General features: G+C 51.2%; 1 protein-coding gene across 3 annotated transcripts in view; it reads left to right on the top strand.

Annotated features, from left to right (window-relative positions):
* The first annotated feature begins 558 nt into the window (after positions 1–558).
* The window catches only part of ADCY5 (adenylate cyclase 5), a 161532-nt gene continuing 141883 nt past the window's right edge, over positions 559–20207 (top strand). For 2 of the 3 annotated variants that reach the window (XM_037731217.1, XM_017508211.2), the window contains exon 1: positions 568–2234. In XM_037731217.1, the coding sequence (XP_037587145.1) occupies positions 1098–2234 (1137 nt within the window). In that variant the 5' untranslated portion in view covers positions 568–1097. Of the gene's footprint in view, positions 2235–20207 lie in introns of all 3 variants that reach the window. The other variant, XM_017508210.2, reaches the window with a different exon arrangement.

Genomic DNA, 20207 nt, shown 5'->3' with positions numbered 1-20207 from the left:
GGCTCTCAGTCGGGCCCCTCTGGGTCGGTTGCTTCTGAGCCCCGGCCCTCGATCTCTGGATGCCTTACTCCCCGGGAGAAGCCTGCCTGCGTTGGGGCAGAACCGCGGCAGCGCGGCGCCGGATTTCGCCCTCCGCCTAGTCTTTCCGCGCCGGCCGCGGTGGGCCGGCAGCCGGCGGCGAGGAGCTCTGGGCTTGCGGAGCAGGCGCGACAGCTCTCCCGGCCGGCGGGTCCCGGCCGGCCCCGCTCCTTTTGCTGGAAAGGGGGAGGCAAGAGGGGAAGGGCCGCACCGCAGGAGCCGGTCCGGGACCCGGACCCCGCCCCCTGCGCGGACGCGCGGAAGGCTCGGGTCGGTTTTCGCCCGGGCCACGCTTCCACTCTCGCCGCGGGAGGTGGGGGATGCGGGCGACGGCCCCCCCGGGCTCCAGGACCCTCCCCCCCGGGGCTCCGGAGCTATTGCTCCGCCCGCCGCCCCCTCCCCCGTCCTCTCCACCTCCCATCCCACCTCCCCACCCCTCGTAAGAAAATAATGCTGGCTGGCGCCAGCACCTCCCAGTCGCTCCCAGTCCGCTGCGAGGAAAGGGCACCCGCTGTGTCTCCTCGCCGGGACCCCCGCCGAGCCGCCCTCGCCGCCGCTGAGCCCCGAGAGCAGCAGGGCTCCGCTTAGGCGGAATCTTCGAGTGCCGCGCCCGTGCACTGCCGGCCCGGGGAGGCGCCGCCCGCAAGGACACCTCTCCGTTCCCCCTCGGCCGCAACTCCGGCCCTCGTCGAGCTCGACACGAGCCAGGAGCCCAGACGTCTCTCCGCGCACGACGCAGCAGCAGCCCGACCAGTCCCCGCTGCCCCAGCTCGGAGGCAACTCCAACTTGGACCTGGGACTTCCGACGCGGATCCTCAGCTACTTCTCACCTCGGGCAGCGCCCTCCTCCTCCGCTCAGGACGGGGGTGCCAAGATGTCCCGCAGCGGCTCAGGGCCCCGGGCCGCCCCCGACGTGTGACCCTAGCCTGGTCCCCCTGCTCGGCGGGCCGCCCTCCCCTTGGAGACCCCCGGCCCGGCTTCCGGGGGAGGAGGAAGGAGACCACGAGGCCGACGGGGGGATGTCCGGCTCCAAAAGCGTGAGCCCCCCGGGCTTCGCAGCGCAGAAGACTGCGGCGGCAGCGCCCCGGGGAGGCCCGGAACACCGCTCAGCGTGGGGCGAGGCCGATTCCCGCGCCAATGGCTACCCCCACGTCCCCGGGGGTTCGGCCCGCGGCTCCACCAAGAAACCCGGGGGGGCGGTGGCCCCGCAGCAGCAGCAGCAGCGCCTGGCCAGCCGCTGGCGCAGCGACGACGACGACGATCCTCCGCTGAGCGGCGACGACCCCCTGGCCGGGGGCTTCGGTTTCAGCTTTCGCTCCAAGTCCGCCTGGCAGGAGCGCGGCGGGGACGACTGCGGTCGCGGCAGCCGCCGGCAACGGCGGGGCGCGGCCGGCGGGGGCAGCACCCGGGCGCCCCCTGCGGGCGGCGGCGGCGGCTCGGCTGCGGCGGCGGCCGCGGCGGGCGGGACGGAGGTGCGCCCCCGTTCGGTGGAGGTGGGCCTGGAGGAGCGGCGGGGCAAGGGCCGCGCGGCCGACGAGGTGGAGGCCAGCGCCGTCGAGGGCGGCGAGGGGTCCGGGGATGGCGGCAGCTCGGCGGATTCGGGCTCCGGTGCGGGGCCCGGCGCGGTGCTGTCCCTGGGCGCCTGCTGCCTGGCGTTGCTGCAGATATTCCGCTCCAAGAAGTTCCCGTCGGACAAGCTGGAGCGGCTGTACCAGCGCTACTTCTTCCGCCTGAACCAGAGCAGCCTCACCATGCTCATGGCCGTGTTGGTGCTCGTGTGCCTGGTCATGCTGGCCTTCCACGCGGCGCGGCCCCCGCTCCAGCTGCCCTACCTGGCGGTGCTGGCGGCCGCGGTGGGCGTGATCCTCATCATGGCTGTGCTCTGCAACCGTGCCGCCTTCCACCAGGACCACATGGGCCTGGCCTGCTATGCGCTCATCGCTGTGGTGCTGGCCGTCCAGGTGGTGGGCCTGCTGCTGCCGCAGCCGCGCAGCGCCTCCGAGGGCATCTGGTGGACCGTGTTCTTCATCTACACCATCTACACGCTGCTGCCCGTGCGCATGCGGGCCGCGGTGCTCAGCGGGGTGCTCCTGTCCGCCCTCCACCTGGCCATCGCCCTGCGCACCAACGCCCAGGACCAGTTCCTGCTCAAACAGGTAGGGGCCCACTTGGCCACCGGGACTGGACTGCGGGGCAGGCAGGCCTCTGCTTGACTCCAAAGAAAGGGATCCCACCCTTACCCTTTGGGATGGTGAAAAGAGCCAGAAAGACAGGGCTTGGCCATGTTGACTAGGAGCTTTGCACCCTCCTCTGAGCCCCAGCAGCTTCGTTTACAAAGAGTCCTCTTGTGTCGTTTGCAATGTTCCTTGCTCCTTAGATAACGTACATTGAACTGTAGTCATCACTGTGGGAATGCAGTGAGAAAGGGTTTTGGAGGAGAAAATTATATGGCGTGGTCTCCATCTCTTCCTGAGCTTCTGTTCCTGTATACAAAAGGTCCCTAACAAAACTGGCTGGACCCTCTAGCATCCATCCCCTCCTAAGCACCACTGCTGCTTTGTTAATCCAGCCCCGATAGAAGGTTGGGGAGGGGACACCCTGCACCCCTTGCTCAGTGCTAAGGAGGAGATAGCAGGAACCTGCCACCTGTCTGAGGCTGGGGATTTGGGGGCTGGATATATCCCGGAACTTGCAAGAGGACTGACAAGTTTGTTTCAGTTAGCAAAGTGCCCAAAACCAAAAAGCTGCCTTTAGCTAAAGTGGGAAGGAGCCTCTGAGATGTGTGTGGTGGCAATTCCTTTTCTGGCCTGAACAGAAACCTGGTGTTGAACATCATGACCCCTTCATGTGGGTCCTCCTGGTCATTGCTTGTGGTGGGGACATTTTATCCCTGCTGGGATTTGAACTATAGGTTCAGGAAGAAATATAAGTTTTGCCTGGTTAACTGGTGAACTCTCTTAAAGGCTTCCAGGAGAGGGGCATGTTGGCAATCCTGACCTCAGGGTGAGAGGAGCCTCCTGATGTCCACACCATCTCCCTTTAGTGTCCTGTGATCTGGTTTCATGGTTCTCATCCGTGATTGCTTCTGAACCTGCTTGTTTGCATGCTGCTCCACTGTGAGAGTCAACTGGGCCCTTGCTACAGGCAAGTCTCTTCACCTTGGACCCCAGTACACACATCCCCCAACTAGTGTCTGCTTTATCTAATAGAACCTATTAAGGGTATTCCATTATTGTTGCCTTCCTCCCTCTCCCCTCTTCTAGTACCTTCCCTTAGACTTTTATCCTCTTGAGTACCGCATCTTTCTTGAGTTGTTCTCCTGTGTCCCCTGGCTTCCTGGACACAGTATTCTCCCATAGGAAATAGCATTGTTATACGTTTCAGGGCTCTGGGCTCTAGCTGAACCCACAAGGTGCTCTGTGACTGGGAGGAAGGGGACATGCAAGCTCTCTGGGCCTTCACTGCCTTTTCTAGAGAAAGAGAGGATTGTTTATGCCCCTTCCACTTCTAATGTCCTCTGCCCCAAGCCATACTCCCCTACAGGGAGCCTTCTCCTTCCATTCCAGCCACGCTGGCTTCTTGGTCTTCTGCATGATTAACAGTAGAGTCATAGCCACAGAGTGGAGCACTTACTCGTTCTCCAGTGTCCACTGGTTTTGCTGTCTGTCCAATGTAACCTCTTTGAAGGCACAAATCCCAAGGTATATGTGTTTTTCCTTCTCCATTCTCTCTTCCTTGCCTAACACAGTGCAGAGTACTTAGTAGGGCTTTAATAACTGCTTGCCAGTATAGTTGGGGTCCAATGAGTGGAGTAGGTGGGGATGTTGATGCTAAGTTAAAAGTTTTCTGATCTGGGATCAGAAGAAAAAAAATCTTTAGAGACCAGCTTTGAACTCGAGAGAGAAACCTTTTGAGAGCTGGTGGCATAAAAGTTGCTACCATTGTTAGTGCTTATAAAAGCCCCAACTCTTTTGACCTGAGAACTCGTGCTTTCAGATGGTCGTTGTATCTTTGGGGACTGCTCCTGACTTGGGTGGATTGTAGCTTTTCTGCAGAGGAAGGGGCATGTCATCCATATGGAGATTTTCGGGATAGTTCAGGGTATTTTGTGAACCAGACTTGGGACACAAGGTCTGATTACAGATGTAGGTATGGTTTCTCCTGAGGGAGGTTGGAGTCAGATCCCAGGAAAGGGGTGCTGAACCTGGGGTGCCCCTATTCCATCTTAGCATGAAAATACCATTGCAGCAACAGAGAGTGTCTGTCTGACTGACTTCCCCTTCTGGTTCCTTAGGCAAATCCCTCTTCCTTCTCTCCACACCCTCACTGGCTCCCACCCCATTCTTCTTTTACCCGTTGTGGTCTTTAGACCTTTGCAAGGCTGTGGGATTTTGGGTGGATTTACATTTACTTTATATGATCTGTCCTGAGTGGTGCAGAACTTGTTATGAATGGTTCAAGACAAGGGAATGCAAACATTTCCTCTATTTGGCTTCAGAGAAAACGCTATCTTTTTTTGTTTGTACTTGATTTACCCTTTTGATTATGCTTCATATAAAATTTGTCTTTCTTGAGCAAACCCTGCCGGCTGATGGGGGAATATTAGTGGGACAGTCTAGCATTAACCTCTGCTTCAGGTTACCCCAGAGCAGCAGGCATGTGAAGTGGTTTGGATTAGATGCCTTCCTCTTTTCTTTGAGGAAGACACATGTCCAGGGAAATGGGGTAGCAGTGAGCAGTTCCTATGTTGGGGCTTTGGGAATTCTCCCCTCAGTGGCTTGGGCACATAGTAGGCCCTCAGTAAACTGGACTGGCATTTCTTTACTGCTCCTCTTGCAAAGCTGGACCCCCTCTCCCTTAGCTGAGGTTCTCAACATCGTTATCTGACCTGTGTATTTTAGTCTTCTTCAGATTCTCTCTTATGTGTGGGGCTCTGCTCTTGGCTCCCACTAGGAGAAGCATTTGGTTTCTTAACCGGAGGCTCCTGATGGTTTTGACTCAAGGGAGGAACAGGACACAAAGTGCCGCAGCCCCTCTTAGTGGGATGGTGCTTCTTCCCTTCTCTGTCCCTGTGGCTCTGTCCCTAGTGTTTGTCACCCTCCCCCTCGGCTCCTTCTTTCTCTCTGCCTACTCCTTTCCTCTCTGACTTCCTTTCTCTTCCCTTTCCCCCTGGTCCCTGTTACTGTCTGCCCACCTCACCTCTCTGCTACCTTCCTGCAGGCCTTGCTTTCCCATCTCTCCCTCCCCGTTCGAGGCCTCTCAGCCTCTTCTGTGCTCTTGTCTCACTGTCGTGCCTGTCTCCTCACTGGGGTATAGTAGGAGCGTCATGGGGTTGTTTTTTTCTCCTCCTTTGCCTGTTAGAAGTCCCTCTGCTCTTCCCATACCATAAATAACACTGGAGCATCTGCCAAACACATTCCTCACTTGTGTTAATAGGCTGCAATGATGCCGGAGCCTGTTGCCATGGCAACCTCATTTTTGTTTGACTGTATCCCACTCTGCTACATAGAGCTTCCGCACGCACTCACACAAAAACAAGCATGCTCACACAACTATTACATATGCTTAGCTATTAATGATTATTTTGCAGAAGGCATCTTTGTGCCCTGTGTGGGCAGGGTGATCATTTGCACTTTAGGAGATGAGTAGCTCTATCGTCCGGGCCGGTGTGACTCTAGATGATAATGGATGGAAGAGCTCTTTGAAAAGTGGAGAGTCCTGTTCAAATATGTGGTATTATTATTACACATCCACATTCAACCTTCCTGACATGGTTTCTAGGGGGAAGATTCTGACCCTGCGTGGGTTCCTGTGAGCTTGGGGGAGCTGCTAGGGGTTTTCCCTAGCAGTGTGGGATAACCCATCTTCCACCCCACCCTGTCTTTCTCCAGGTTCTTATGCCCTTCCCTCTACTCCTTTCAGAGGAGCTCAGTGATTTCCTGCATTTCTTCTTTTGTGCCTGTTTGAACCTACAACTGTCACCAGTTGTTCTAGTGATCAGAAAGGCACAGGCGCTGTGTGGGTGAAATTCTGTGACTGTGAGCACGTATGTCTGTAGCAAGGAGGCAAGGGAGTGGTGGGGGTGGGGACGTAGACTGAGAAGCAAGGCTGTGGCTGCCCAGGGGTGCACGTGTGTGTGTGAGCATGTGCGCATCTGTCTATCTGGCACAAGTCTGACCCAGGTGGTAGATGTGGCCCTGGAAGCCTTTGTGTTAACTTTGATTGAAAGGAGATCATGGCAGCCCTTTCCTGTTTATTCTTGGCTGGTAGTTGGCTTCTCCTGGCCGTTTGCTTTTTTGGTCCTGGGCCTTGATGGTTCTTGACCTCTGGCTCCCTAGGGAAGTACCTGGGGCTCTTCTGACTCCATGGAGTCCCTTTCTTCCCTTTCAAGGACCTTTCCTGCTACCCACCTGCTCAGCAGCCCAGGGAGCCCTGCTGAAGAGCTGCCACCTTATTCTGGAACTTGGCCCAGACACCTCCCTGGTGGGTCACTCTGGCAGCCCCATGTGAGATGCTGGGTGGTGTGGAAGAAGACACATTCACCCACAGGCCCAGGAATTGTCTGCCACCAGTTAATTCCCCTGTCACCTGCATTTCTGGATAGAACAAATTTGGTGGTGGTGAACTTCACCAGCAGTCTTAACCCTAGCACAGCAGCAGGCTGGGGTTGGGGGTTGGCTTTGGTTTTGGAGTAGAGGAGAGTCTGCTTGTCTTGCCTCAAGGCTGACCGTATTGGCTGATTATATTTGCTGATTGTTTTTTAGATTGCCTCTTTCTCTAGAAGTTAGGAGGGGGTTTTGGAGGGGAGCAGATGTGGAGGGGAGCAGAAGTGGCTGGGTTGGGGTAATCTTCTAGATTCCTAAGGTGCCTTGATCCCTGGGGGAGGACTTCAGGAATGGCAGAGTCTCAGCGGAGGAGCAGACTGCCCAGCTGCTGTATTTGCAGGAATGTTCACTGTTAATAATTCAATCTAAGTGTTTGTCTGCAGCAGGAGCATGAGGACTGTGTTCTGTGGAGCATAGAACAGTGTGCTCATGTTTGTCTGTAAAGAGGACATGGATGATGCATTAAACCCCATCACAACCCTGCAGAGAGTTTCAAAATCAGTGTAGAAAGCTTGGATAGGAACTCTCCTGTGTATTCAAGCTCTGGCCATGAGTCCCTCTCATGGGGCGGGGAGAGGGGTGCAGCTGGAACACACACAGAGCGGTGGCCCCTGCTTGGGCCAGGCCTTCTCTCCCCTGAGAGGTGTGAATGGAACTGCCACCTTGGTCCTCACCAAACAGGGAACCGAAGAGGGAGTCTCCTGTGATGGTGCAGCCTCTTGCTGGGTGCCTTCCTGTCCATGGCTGCCTGCTTGCTACTTCAGTTAACTTTATCTTGTGGTGGTTGCAGTCTGCAGTCGTGTCTTTCCCAGGAGCGTAGCCTGTTCTGGGTGCTTCAACATGATGATGCTCGTAAATCCTTTGGGCACAGTTATGTAAGTGAGGCTCTAGCATCCTTCTCTCATCCATGCTTATCAGATGAGGGTAGCTGGCTCATGGAAGGCAGGATCAGCATTCATTCTGCTCCCAAACACAAAATTGGAAAGCCCTGCTTTTTTTTTTTTTTCCCCCTCCTTAAGGCAATCCAAATGTAGGACAGGGAAGATTTCTCTTTACAGCATCGTGAAGAAAATCTGGGGGTTTCTAGTTAGTGGACAGTGAGCATAATGTGAGCCTGCATTTTGGAGTGGCTATTAGAAAATGCCCATAGAATCTTGGTTAGGTTTACAGTCTTATCCAGTTCATCAGAGAGTTGAGGCCTGGTCTGAAATACAATGGCCTCTGATTCTAGAATTCAGAGGAGAGTGATTAGTTTTGTAAGGGGACTGGAAACTTCTGAGAGGGCATTTGAGAGAATAGCATATATTTATCTGAGAGAAGAGCAGACCGTATCAGATAAGAAAACCTAATGTGAAGGGCAAGGTGTTATTGCTGGGATCCCTGTTTTCAGACATTAGAAGAGGAGCTAAATTATTTTCTGTTGGGATCCCTCTTTTCAGACATTAGAAGAGGAGCTAAATTATTTTCTGCTGCTCCCAAGGGTAGGCTTGTGGCAAATGGGTGGAAGTAGTAGACAGGTCTCAGTTATAGGTAGGTGATACCTTTCTAGCCATTGGGTTTGCAGCAGCCAAACCAGGTGCCTCTTGGGGTAGCCAGCTCTCTGTCAGTGGAGGTATTCAAGTGGAGACTGGATGGCCACCTCCTAGGCTTGTTACTAAGGAAATTGACTGCTTGGTGGAAGTTTGGATGCGTCACTGACTGCATCATTGATTGTTAACTTTGGCTTATCATAATCACCTGGGAAGTTTTTGAAAAATTCAGACTCTCAGGCCCCACTGGGAAGGTACAACTTCCAAAGGTCTGGGGCGGGGCTCAGGAATGGATCTCTATTTAAAACACATTGGAGCTGGTTGTCAAGGCTCCCCAGGTGATTTTGATGATCAGCTCTTAGGTCTGGCATCATTGGCCAAGATGACTGCTCCAGTTACACCTAAGCCTGGAATTCTTTGTGTCGGTGTCTTGCAACAGTATGGCAAGACCTTGTAAAGTCCACTGGGGTGTCCTCTTATCATGCCCATCTCAGCCCCTGTTTAAAAGAAGCACAATCAGTGTATACATGCAGACTTATTGGGAGGCAACCAGGTGGGGCTGGTGAGTGTATACTAACTTAGAGATGCAGATCTGGAAGGCGATTGGGTCATGGTGTTGGTAAAACACGATGAGAGGGGTGCTCAGCCCTGGACTCTCTCTTGTTCCTTGCCCCAATCCTTTTTCAGGCAAAACAATCTGTAGCTCAGCTTTTGAGGAGGGAGGTTAGTAGAAATGGGCCTAGGTTTGACTTGTGGTTTATTCATTTGTCTGGTTAGTGGATATGAAAGCCACTGACATCCCAGATCCAGAAGGGATGGTATAGAGTGTGGAGAATGAGGAAGTCAGGGGGTGGAGGAACAAGACAGGGAGAAGATAGGGAGGAATTCTGAGGTGGTGGGAAGGAAGGGGAGTGTGCTTAAAGAAAGGAAGAGGAGATTGGAACTGTGAGTATGGGGAGGGGAAGGACTTGGAAGTGGGGGCAGGGCTGTTCTCTGGGAACAATGAGATGTGGTCACAAGAGAAAGAGGAGGGTAGGCAAACAAGCACAAGGAGACAGTAGAGCCTTTATTCCTTAGGCCAGCCTCATGTGTTAGTGTGAAACTGTAATAGGCCCCCTCTCCCTGCCCATTACCTCTTGCTGTGGTCAGGTTATGAGCTGCTGCATCTGGGCTTGAGGCTTCCTGACCTCACACTTTCATGGCCCCCTCTTCCTTCCCCTTCAGGGCTCCCTGGGCCTTATCACAGAACTCACTAAGGTCCCACTTGGCTTTGGAAGGGGTCCTGAGGGACCCAGTGCCTTACCTCCATCAGTGCTCAGCACACAGTAGGTGCTCAGTAAGGGTTTGAATGAGCAAGCAAGTGAATGAATGGGTGGTGGGGTGGGTGGATGTCTGCACGCAGACTCTAGGCTCTGCCGAAGTGCTAGACCAACACCTCCACAGAAGGAAGCGACGCAGCTCGGCTTGGAAGCCTATTTTGGTGGGTTGTAATCCTAAACTCTGAGCAGGGCTTCCAAAATCCCTCCTGCTGCAATTTAAAATATGTGCCTTCTTAGAAACAGAGAGCTGTTGCCTGGCACTGCCGATACTATATCACTTCACAGATTTGAAAACCATCATTAAGTCATTCTTTCAGCCTTCCCCCTAATTGTTCAGATAACAATCATTTATTAGGTGCTTACTGTATACTAGGCACTGTGCTAGGCCATACGGTTGCCAAGATGATGGGCCATAGCTCTCAGGACTGCCTTCAGCCCAGGATCTCCCACTAAGTGTGCCCTTGGAGGGCTGTTCATAGATGTCTCACATACAGTAGTCCCTCCTTATCCGAGGGGGATATAGCCCAAGACCCCCAGTGGATGCCTGAAATCATGGATAGTATCAAACCCTGTATGCACTATGTTTTTTCTGTGTATCTATACTTGTGATAAAGTTTAATTTATAAATTAGTCACAGTAAGAGATTAACAATAATAATACAACAGAACAGTTTTGACGATATACTGTCCACAGTTTCACAGATAGAAGATTTGTTCATACTGTAGATCTTAGCAACCGCAGCATATGATTTTTTTCTTTCCTTATTAAGTTGAGAACTTTTACATTTTCCCTTAGAGAAAGCACTTTAGGGGCTGGGCGCAGTGGGACCAGGCACAGTGGTTCATGCCTGTAATCTCAGCACTTTGGGGGACTGAGGAGGAAGGATCGCTTGAGTCTGGGAGTTTGAGACCAGCCTGGGCAGCCTAGTGAGACCCCTGTCTCCACAAAAAATTTTAAAAAAAGGTTAGTCAGGTGTGGTGGCATGCACCTATAATCCTAGCTACCTGGAGGCTGAGGTGGAAGGGTCATTTGAGCCTGGGAGGTCAAGGCTGCAGTGAGCCGTGATCATACCACTGTACTCCCTCCTGGGTGGTAAAATAAGAGACCCTGTCTCAAAAAAAATAAAAAATAAAGAAAGAAAGTGCTTTAGAGCTTCTCTCTGGCATATTTGAACTGCCAGTATCACTACACTTGTATTCTGAGGACATTATTAAGTAAAACAAGGGTTCCTTAAGCACTGCAGCACTGTGACAGTTGATCTGATAACTAAGCCGGCCACGGCGGGTGAGTAGCGTGTTCAGCGTGGGTCTGCTGGACAAAAGGATATTCATGTCCTGGGCAGGGCGAAGCAGAACGGGGAGGTTTCATCACACTACTCAGAATGGTGTACAGTTTAAAAGTAAGGAATTACTTATTTTTGGAATTTTCCATTGAATATTTTCAGACCATGGTTGACCGTGGGTAACCGAAACCATGGAAAGCAAAACTGAGGTTAGAGGGGGACTGTTTTACACAAATACTGTCTGTGTCAAATAAATTTAGGAAATACTGGGTTAAAGAATTCTTAGGCATTAAAGCTTTTAATATGTAATAGGTATAAGAATCTGCCAAGAGGGGGATATGGCATGAAGCCTTTTTCAGACGCATTTGATTCCAGCAGCATTTTCCGAAGGAACCTATTGGGGGGAGGGCATTAGTGTTTGTTAGGACACACTTTTTCAGGGGCTGGGAGGAGCCTTGAAGTTTCTCAAGATCTAGCCCCTGGCCTCTGGGCCAGGCCGACCCAAAGGCATCTAGATGGGGGCATTTGTTTGGTGGCTTTCCTCCCTCAGGAAGATTACTTAGACTGCATTGGCCTGCTGCCTGCTTTCAAGTCTCAGTCTCCATCTGGGTCAGAAATCCTTTATAACATAAATTGAGGGGGCTGGCAGGGACTAAGGGAATGCCTCCTTTATCTTGCATCAGTTTCTTTTAGGAATTTTCTGCTGTCATTAGACTTAGTAACACCTTGGGCTTCTGCACCATGACCCTTGGTGGACTTGGGGTCCCTTGAATGTCTTTCTGGAACTTTTGCTTCAGGCACTGAGTGTGTGGCTACCCATGGTGAAGTAGTGAGGGACCCGTACAGATCAGCTTTTTCCAAATGTTTCTTTCCCATCCCCACTCTCCGAAAGGAGGAAGCTCATTAAGCATATTGAGGATAACCAATAGCCTATATCGAGTCTTTACTACAAACCTGGCACTGAGCTAATCCCTTCCATGCATGACCTTATCTAATCTTCATGTCACCCTTACAAGGAAGACATTTTTTATCCTTTTTTTTTTTTATTTTACACCACTCCAGAAGCTTGGTTAAGAGAAGGTAAGTAACTTCTCCAAGGTCACACAGCAAGCCTGTGACAGATGGTTCCGCACCCTGCCCCTATCCCCTGGGCATGTACCTTTTACTCATGCCAGCCAGACTTCCAGCTCCTAGAACCTGAGGGTTTTCTCTGGCCTTCAACCTTGGGGCCTGCTGATAGGGTCAGTCAGAAGTGCCAGGGAGTTACCCACCAAGAGCAGCTGTCAACCAGTGGGTGTTGGGCAGCAGCAGACGGATGCCCCAGCTCGTTTGACCTTGGGGTTGGGGGAATCTCATTCTAAGGCTGGCATTCTGCATGGTCTCCCAGAGCTCTCTAGAAGGGTTAATCTCTAATGGCTCATGGTAGTTATAGGCTTGATAACACACTCTTCTTTTTAGGGGCTTTCTTTCCTTCCTTTCTCATTTCTCCACTCCTCTACTTTCCTTCTAATGTTTCCCAGGGTCACCTCTGAGAAAAGTCACTCGTACTCAAATCCCTGTCTCAGGCTTTTTCTAGGGGAATCCAAACAGAGAGTGGAGAAGCCTGCATGCTAACCCAGGTCTGACCTGAACACCAGGGAGGCAGGGAGGCTGCTTTCTAAGGACAAAATGCATGAGGTGCAGACCTCCATAGCACACTTGGAGCCCTGGCCCTGCCTCGGCCCGTTTCTTCCATTTGATAGCATGTGCTTATCAACAGCTGATTGATTGCTGGACTTGAGAAATTATATGAAATTTAAAAGACAGTTTTTACTTTATTTTTAATTTTTAAATTTAATTGTATTATTATTATTATTTGAGACAGAGTCTCGCTGTGTTAACCAGACTGAAGTGCAGTGGCATGATTTCAGCTCATTGCAACCTCCACCTCCTGGGTTCAAGTGATTCTCCTGCTTCAGTTTCCCAAGTAACTGGGACTACAGGAATGCACCACTATGGCCAGCTAATTTTTGTATTTTTCGTAGAGACGGGATTTCGACATGTTGGCCAGGCTGGTCTCAAACTCCTGACCTCAGGTGATCTGCCTGCCTCAGCCTCCCAAAATGCTGGGATTACAGGTGTTAGCCACCACACCTGGCCAAAAGACAGTTTTTTAAAAGACATACTACTTTTTTTGAATTTTTACTTTGAGGCAGGGTCTTACTCTGTTGCACAGGCTACAGTACAGTGGTGTGATCTTGGCTCACTGCAACCTCTGCTTCTGGGGCTCAAGCGATCCTCCCACCTCAGCCTCCTGAGTAGCTGGGACTACAGGTGTGCAACACCATGCCCAGCTATTTTTTGTAATTTTTTTTTTTTATAAAAATGGGATCTTGCCAGCTTGCCCAGTCTTGTCTTGAACTCATGGGCTCAAGCAATCCACCTGTCTTGGGCTCCCAAAGTGCTGAGATTGCAGGCATGAGCCACCATGCCCAGCTGAATTTTTACTTCTTAAAAATGTGTGGCTTTCTGTGCCCTTTCCCATTTATGCTCTGACCTGTCTTCAGGTTTCTAAGCTGCTGTTATAAGGTGGCAGCAGAATTTATGACCTTAAAAAAAAAAAAAAAAGGTTTTCTTAGGATGAGAAGCAAGGACCCTCGATTTAGGGCATTTCATGCAGGTCTGAAAGAAGGTATGTGCTGACTAAAGGGCTTGCCAGCTTCCTGGAGGGGCTGTGACATCTCTCGGTCAGTGGAGGGCTCAGTCATTGGTTAAATCTTCTTCTACTGGAGTGTACAGACACCTTGTCTTTGGAGGCAGTCTCTCTTCAGCATTTCTCTAGTTTTGGCACTACTACTCAGGTGGAACCAGCCCAGACCACTGTGCTCAAGCATCTAAAATCCAGTTGAGTTCAATTCACTACTTTTTATTGATTGATTGATTGATTTCTTGAGACAGGGTCTTCCCTGTTGCCCAGGCTGGAGTGCAGTGGTGCAGTCACAGCTCACTGCAGCCTTGACCTCCTCGGGCTGAGGTGCTTCTTCCATTTCAGCCTCCCAAGTAGTTGGGACTGCAGGCATGCGCCACCAGTTTTTGTATTTTTTGTAGAGATGGGATCTCACTATGTTGCCTAGGCTGGTCTTGAACTCCTAGCCTCAATCAGTCTGCCTTCCCTGGCCTCCTAAAGTGCTGGGATAACAGGTGTGAGCCACTGCACCCGGCCTCAGTGCTCACTTACTAAGCTCCTACAGTGTGCGACATATATCCAAAGAAGTGAAACATGACCCTTGCCAGAGAGGGGATTGTCACATATTCATGGGAGACCTAGGTCCAGGTCCTTTTGAGCGTCCCCGTGTCATCCTGCATGGTCTGTTAGGGTTAGGATTAGGGTGATCATATGGGTAGTGGAGCGAGGAAGGGGAAGGGAGGGCTATAGACCAGAGATTTCCTATCCTGGGCACACCTTTGAATCCCCTAGGGAGTTCTGAAAATATGCCTTAACTTCAGGTATAACCTTAAGACTGAAATGATTAAAAAATAAAAGAAAGAAAGAAAATATACCTTAGCAAGGCCCACCCCAGACCATTTATATTAATCTCTCAGGATGAGACTTGGGCATTCTAGGGTTGAGACCTGGACTAGACATTGGCTCAAATACCAGCCAAAAGACTCAAATGCCTTTATATTTAATTAACATTTTTTAGGTGACAAGGATTTGTTTATGTGTGATCTCGTTTGCTTCTCATGGCAGTTCTGAGGAGGTGATGTGTTAAAACGAGACAACCATTGGCTTTGGGGCCTGGAGGCCCAGGAGACAACAACCCTGACTGTGTAATCCTGGCTGAGTTACCCTAAGCTCTTTCCAGTCCCTTTTCTCTCCTGTATACACTGGAGATGGCAGATTCTTGATATATTGGATCTGTTCCTGGGTACCTCAAACAGGTTAATGCAGGTGAGAGCACTCTGTAAGCTCTGAGGTCGGTTACAGACCTATGATGCTGATGTGGTTTTGGAGAGGAGGAAATAGAGGCTCATAGAGGTGAACTGACCCCATTCAGGTCACAATGCCAGTTAGTTAACTCAGGAGCTGCTGTACCAATTCAGACCTCTGACTCTAAACCCAGTGTTCTTTTCACAGTTAGGGCCGTGCTAGGTCCTCCCCGTGGTGCTTTCGGAAGCTGTGTGGAGGGCCCAGCTGCTCTCAGGCAGTTGTCTCAGTTTGGTTTTGGAATGCGTGGCTTTTTATTCGTGATGGCCCTCCTTTCCTCATGGTGTCTGGCTCAGATGGGCATTAGATGGGTTGTCATTTCCTGAGCCTGCTTTGGGGCTGTGCTGAAGTGTTTGTTTAGGGGGCAGCCGGGATCTACTGTTTACCTATGAAGAGCTCCTGAGTGGTTTTATGGATGACTGAGTAGGAACTGAGACCCAGAAGAGGGGTCTGAAGTGATGTTATGATTGCTCAGCTCTGGGGTGAGGCTGCCGCATAGCCCGTCTTCTGGTGGCATAAGTGGGATGGGGAGGGAAGGGAGGAGGCTGCTGGGGACCTATCAGGATCATCCCTTGGTACAGCCCTGGAAGTCGGACCCAGGGTCTCTCTGTAGAGTCACATTCAGTAGATACGAAGCTTGGTGCTTACTAGAGCGTTTCTAGGGCATCTCTGAAGCCCAGTTCCCCAGCACCATTCACACCCTAAGAAATGCCCCTGCATCCTTTAGCTGTGCTCCAGATCCACTTCTGTTCCTGTCGCTCTTCTCAAGAAAACTAAAGGAAAATGAAACTTGTTTGCTAAGTGGATCTTTGAGATTTTATTTTCACATTTTCTTTTGGGGATGGGAAGGCTGTTTGTGTGTTCAGTTAATGTGCCCTAGTCCCCAGTCTTCCTCTGGCCAAGTCCCTTTCCTGTAAGCATTTCACCACGCTGAGTGGAAGGAATCCATCTGCCCCCTTGACTGGCTCCCTATAGGTGATGCCAGCTGGGAAATGTCTTGGCTCTGGCATCTCAGCTGAGCAGGCTGCAGAGGGACAAGGGCCTGAGCTGAACCCTGGGTGAGCAGTGTGGGCTTGCACACCTCTGGGGCCCTGCCTGTCTTTGTGGCATCTGACACCGTAAATCTAAATTAGAAACATCCCCTTCTTTTTCTCTGTAGCACTTAGCTGGTTTGTAATTTTTCTTGATAGGCTTGTTTATGTGTCTTTCCACTGGACTGTTGGCTCTCTGAGAGCAGGGATCTTGTCTGTTTCAATCCCCAAATATTTGCTGAATGTTACTGATTTTTAGATCCCTACTTGCCAAACACTGTGAGAAGAAGGCAGATAGTGCCCATTCTCAGGTTCCACAGGAGTTCTGACTTTGGCACAGGAAGGGGTCCCTCTGGGTGCTTCCTCCTTGGGCTAGCATCTCCTCTACCAAAGCCCCATCTCTCTTCCTTGTGTGTGGGTCCTGCCTTAGAAAACACTGGTTTTCAGCTGGGCACAGTGGGTGGGTCACACCTGTAATCCCAGCACTTTGGGAAGCAGAGGCAGGAAGACTGCTTGAGGCCAGGAGTTCGAGACCAGCCTGGGCTTACACAGCAAGGCCCTTTTTCTACATAAAATGAAAAAATTAGCCAGGCATGGTGGCATGGACCTGTGGTCCCAGTTACTCAGGAGGCCAAGGCAAGAGAATCACTGGAGCCCAGGAGGTCGAGGCTATAGTGACCTGTGATTGGGCCACTGCACTCCAGCCTGGGCACAGAGCAAGATCCTATCTAAATAAAAATAAATAAATGAAAATAAGTAAAACAATAGAAAACACTGGTTTTCACCTCCTCTCCCTTTCTGGGATCCCCACTGCGCTGTCAGGTGATGTTGGGAAGGGCTGTGTTGCCCCATTTTCTTCTCCCTCTACCCGGCTCTTCTGGAGTCTTTGCCTGTGCGCTGCCTCCTCCCTGCTTCTTTCTTTGCAGCTGTTAAGATGCAGGAGGACCTTATAGACTCCACAAGAGGCAAGTTCCTGGGCATATTGAAGGATAGTACATATGAGTGTGGATCAGTACACAAATTCCAAAAAGGATTCTTCATTCTTTTAAAAGCAGTCCCAGGAAATAGCAGTTCCCACGGTGCCTTATCAACTTCCTTGTAGTTTATTGCCATGTATTACGGTGCATGTGTCAGCCTCAGCTTTTCACTTTGAATGCCCAGGGCTGAGGCTTAGGCTTTCTGGGTGGGTTAACCTCAAGGACTCAGTCAGAGCTTAAGGTGTGGGAAGCGAAGGCACGTCGAGGAGCTTCCACCTAATCCCAGTGTCCAGGCACCCTGGTGGTGGCTGGGCATCAGCATTTTGTAACACTCTGGGTGATCTGATGTGCGCCAGATTGAGAACTGCTGCCTTGAGCCTCCTTCCTCAGCGGAGGGGTCATGTGATGACACCGAGTCTGATATATGGCTGTATTGAAGGGCAAGTTGTTTATATCTAAAGGGTTTATTGTGGTGATTCAGTAAAAAGTGATAGCCACTAAAAATGATTGCAGGCCTGTCAGAGGGGAAGAAAACTTGGTTGGTGGTTGGCATTAAAACCTTGTCAGGCAAGGCTGTGGCTTAGGATATTTATGTTGCTCTTATCACCAGCAATTAACCCCAAATGTGGCTAGATAAGTGGCTTAGTGCAGTGCTATAATAACTGCAGGAATATTTTAGGAAGTGACTGTTACACATGGCTAATGATAGACTGACCATCTTAGCAGAGCAGCAACCCTCACTCAACATTTCTGAAGGCTTGTTAGCTACAAACAAATGCCTATTGATTGGTCAAATATTAACTCTATTAACTCTTCCCTCCTCTCTCTTGGTTGGTTGGTAGGTTGTTTTAGAGAGACAGAGCCTTGCTGTGTTGTCCAGGCTGGAGTACAGTGGCTATTCACAGGCACGATCATAGCACACTACAGCATTGAACTTCTGGGCTCAAGTGATCCTTTTGCCTCAGCCTCCTGAGTAGGGTAGATGTGATATTTCACTTTTCAGTAGGGAGAAATTGTACAAACACCTGTGGCCTTAAGAGCCTTAGCAGTGTTTGTTAGTCTTTGTGAGTCTCTCTCTGACTCCACTGTAAACTAGAAGCATCTGTAGTAGATGCTCAATAAATAGCTGCCGGCTGGATAAATGAATTTGCTCCAAGTTACTCAGCAGGTAAGTAGCAGTGTTAGTCCAGCACTAGCACTTTTTCTTCATCTGTGTAGCTCAAGAGAAGCGCGGAATTATGTAGCTGGCAACGCTCCATGTGTGTTTGTTGTTAGCTTGTGTGGCCAAAACTAGGAAAATAAAGAAGGGTGATGTGCGGGGTGAGGAAAGGATGGGGCTTGTACTCTCAGAAGGTTTCCTTCCCATCCACTGTGTGATTATCTTCTAGCACCTTTAGATCAGGGCCAGGAGGGCAAGGACCCTTCTGCTGTAGGTCCGGCCTCTGGGAGAACAGAGAAGCAGATGAAGTTGGGGTCTGTCTGAGGACTGAAGAGGTTGGCAGGCACCAGCTGTAGGACTGGGGTATGGGGCCTGGGAAGCATCCCTAGCCAGGACAGGGAGATGTCCTCGGGTTAAATCCTCCACGAATGGCCACATGTGGATTGTGATGTGGTCTTTCTTTGGAAAGGGGTTATCTGGGGAGAGTTAATTTTGGATTTTGCTTTACATTTATTTTTAAAGTGGAATATTTCTCCAGCATTGGTGACAATGGCCTAGAAAAGCCCGTTAGTCACCATCTGACATCTTCACTGCGCGGGGTGTTGCTGCCTTTGCTTCTTTCCCACCTGACGCCTGTGGGGCTGATTGTGGTCCTCCTCCTCCGAGGCCTCGGGGCAATTTCACTGGCAGACGCTGTGGGGAACTCCTGCTGGGTCTGAAGTGGAAGCAGACACCAGTCTCTGCTTCCATCCTGGGTTGTTAGGGACCCAAGCGACCTTGTGGGGTGGTGGAGAGCCACGTCGGAGGATGCGATGCTGTCTAGGTGAGGCCTGTCCCTGCGAGTCCAGATCTGTAAGACTGAATCCGGCCTGTATTCACCACAGTCTTTTTGCTCTTTGCTTTCTGTGTCTTCTGGAAGTCAACCTTAGCCTGGGACTTAAGGAGCAGGTCTAGTTTCTCTTAAGGGAACTCAAAGATATGGAATGCCCATCTCATGTTCCTTGGGTCTCTCTAGGTTCCTTTGTGGAGCAGGAAGAGGGTGTCCATGTGTTTTCCATGGGCAGATGTGGGAGGCTATGCTGAGGGTGTGGGGAATGGAGGAGATACCAATCTGCACGCTTTGTCAAAAGGTGGGAGAAGGGCTGAGGCCGGCATTCACTTCCTACCCAGGCCAAGCTGCCCCTGAGGGCACTCCTGCTGGGTCTCCACACCCCACCCCTGGGTCAGCAGTGGGGACAGGTGAGCTGGGGGGGAACAGTTGGGGTTGGACATGGGTGTGGGTTGGGGCGGCCTCTTCCCCAGTAGAGTGCGGTTTCTTAGAGTATTGGGTTTTTCAGAAGCTGAGAAGCCTGGGCTGGTCACACAGGTGGGATATACCACCCTGATGGTACACGTGCAGCCCACACTCTCCCACCTGCTCTCCCCTGACCACACCTGCCCCTTGCCCTCTTGAGGATGGGCTCCTCAGGTGGTTTTAGAGGAAGGTGCCTCACTCTGTTGCTCTGTCACTTGTGAATGTGGCAGCCTCTGTGTTTCTGTGAACTTCAGGCCCCTGGAGTGAAAAAGCCTTCAGGAGGCTGCCTGATTGGCAGGTGGGGGCGGGTGGGGCATGCTCCTGAGATGAGAGAACTTGCTTTGCCTTCTGCTCTGAGGAGAGGCAGGCTTTGTGGTCTCAGATGAAGGGGGCTGAGCACATGCACTCACTGGGGCAGGGTTGGGAGGACCCTCCTTTTTCTGGGGTCCCCTCTGGATTTGGAAGTATCCTAATAGCCAGGTGTGGGGTGGACCATGGCATCCAGGGGTCTTTGGGAACAGCAGCACTTTCTTTTCCATGCAGCAGCCTGTGACTGCCCTAACGAGCCCCTAGGGCTCTGGGCATGGAGAGGAAACAGGAGGCTTTGTCCCTGCCCTTGCGGAATATTCAGTCTGATGGAAATCTGCTTTTGGGAGATGCTTAGCCTAAAAATTATAGGCAATAAAAATACTGCCAATCCCTACCATTTATCACATGCAGAGTGTCAGGCACGGTGCGGAACACTTAGTAGCTCATCTGACCCTCATAATCTCACATTAGGTAGGTATTACCTTTTTTTCTTCAGATGAGAACCTTTTATAAATAAGGAAATTGAGGTTTGAGAAGCTAAGTGACTTGCTTAAGGTTGCACAGTTAAAAAGTGATATAGCCGGGTGCAGTGGCTCACGCCTGTAATCTCAGCACTTTGGGAGGCCGAGGCAGGTGGATCACCTGAGGTCAGGAGTT

Source organism: Cebus imitator, unplaced genomic scaffold (genome assembly GCF_001604975.1).
Source record: "Cebus imitator isolate Cc_AM_T3 unplaced genomic scaffold, Cebus_imitator-1.0 Scaffold387, whole genome shotgun sequence".
In the NCBI taxonomy this organism is placed as follows: domain Eukaryota; kingdom Metazoa; phylum Chordata; class Mammalia; order Primates; family Cebidae; genus Cebus; species Cebus imitator.
This window is presented reverse-complemented; position numbering and strand designations above follow the sequence as displayed.